The sequence below is a fragment of the Equus quagga genome, chromosome 10 (genome assembly GCF_021613505.1).
Source record: "Equus quagga isolate Etosha38 chromosome 10, UCLA_HA_Equagga_1.0, whole genome shotgun sequence".
NCBI classification, from domain to species: Eukaryota; Metazoa; Chordata; class Mammalia; order Perissodactyla; family Equidae; genus Equus; species Equus quagga.
This window is the reverse complement of record NC_060276.1, coordinates 100962356-100964117: the sequence shown is the minus strand read 5'-3', so window position 1 is coordinate 100964117 and position 1762 is coordinate 100962356. Positions and strand designations below refer to the sequence as shown.

General features: G+C 47.7%; 1 protein-coding gene across 1 annotated transcript; it reads left to right on the top strand.

The window, feature by feature from the left end:
* The first annotated feature begins 334 nt into the window (after positions 1–334).
* Positions 335–1375, top strand: LOC124245516 (melanoma-associated antigen B18-like). Its single transcript, XM_046672893.1, has one exon. It carries the CDS (start codon positions 335–337, stop codon positions 1373–1375), a length of 1041 nt encoding a protein of 346 aa, XP_046528849.1.
* The last annotated feature ends 387 nt before the right edge of the window (positions 1376–1762 follow it).

Genomic DNA, 1762 nt, shown 5'->3' with positions numbered 1-1762 from the left:
TTTACCTCAGAACAGAGGGGACCCCACAAAGCCTAGACCTGCCAGCCCCTGCTCTCAGCCCCAACTTGTCCCAGGTAGGACTGGCAGGCTTCAGCCTAAGGCACACTCTAACTTCCTCTGCAGGGTTCTCAGGGGACAGGCTGATCAGAAAACAAGCCCTGTGGGGTCCTAAAGCACTGTCCTTAAGGAAATCTGCAGAGGCGGCCTTGGTCAAAACCAAGGTGGAATCTCCCTGCTGAAGGTGCACACACCATCTCATTCTCCCTCCTCCAGGTGCCCGCATTGCCTGCCCTCCTGCCCACACTCCTGCCTGCTGTCCCTGACCAGTGTCATCATGCCTCGGGGGCAGAAGAGTAAACTCCGTGCCCGTGAGAAACGCCGTCAGGCCCAGATTGAGACTCAGCGTCTCCAGGATGCTCAGGCCACTGAAGCAGAGGAAGGGTCCCCTTCCTCCCCCTCTCCTTCTTTTGGTGGTAGTCCCAAGAGCTCCCCTTCTGCTGGGTCAGGTAGCAAATCCCAGAGGTCTCAGAGGGCCCCACCCACAACCAATACTTCTGCAGGTGTTTCATGCACAAGGTCTGATGAAGGTGCCAAGAACCAAGATGAGGAAAGACCAAGCACCTCCCAGGCATCAGCCAGCACTGATGATCCTCGCAGAACCCCTCTAGATCAGAAGGCAATTTTATTGGTGGAATTCCTGCTGCGCAAGTATAACATGAGGGATCCCATAACAAAACAAGATATGATGAGGCAGGTCATCAAAAAGCACAAAGCACACTTCCATGTGATCCTCAAGAAAGCTTCTGAGCTAATGATGCTGGCCTTTGGAATTGATGTGAAGGAAGTTGATCCTATTAGGCACCGCTATGTCCTTGTCAGCAAATTGCAGCGCACCTCTGATGACAGGCTGAGGGGTGAGAAGATCATGCCCAAGACCGGCCTCCTGATGACTATCCTCTGTGTGATCTTCATGAAGGCCAACTGTGCTGCGGAAGAGGATATCTGGGAAGTACTTAATGTGATGGGGATATATGCTGACAAGAAGCACTACATCTATGGGGATGCCAATAAGCTCATCACTGAAGATTTCGTGCAAGAAAGGTACCTGGAGTACCGGCAGGTGCCCAACAGCGATCCTCCACGCTATGCATTCCTGTGGGGTCCAAGAGCCCATGCTGAAACCAGCAAGATGAAAGTCCTGGAATTTTTGGCCAAGCTTCATGATACCGTCCCTAGTGCCTTCCCAGCCTGGTATGAAGAAGCTTTGCGAGATGAGGAAGAGAGAGCCCGAGCCAGATTTGCATCTTTGCTTCGTATTGGTACCACGGCTACTGTGCCTTCCGGGGTCAATCTTGGCAGCTTGTCCCAGCTGTAGTGAAATTTGAAGCACCTTCCTCACATTGTGTTTGAAGCATTGTGAAGGCTTAGGTGAAGGGATTACATTAATAACTAGTAGATTCATCTTTTGTTGTTGAAAGTTTTCAAATGTTTCTTTTAAAAAAAGTTTAAAGAACTTCAGAATCTAAGTGTATGAATGATATTGGTTACATATTTAATGCTGTTTCTGAGGTTTAAGAGTAAGAGTTTTGCAATTTTATAAAATAAATTTAGTAACTTTCCATCTTATTTAGTGATCTGGAACAAGAAAACATGGCATTGGAATAGGCATTTCCTTAGAAACGTGAAAGAAATTAGCAATAACATATTTGGGACCAAAAAATAGAGAAAAAAGTGAAAGACCAATTTTTGGTTTCCCTTATTT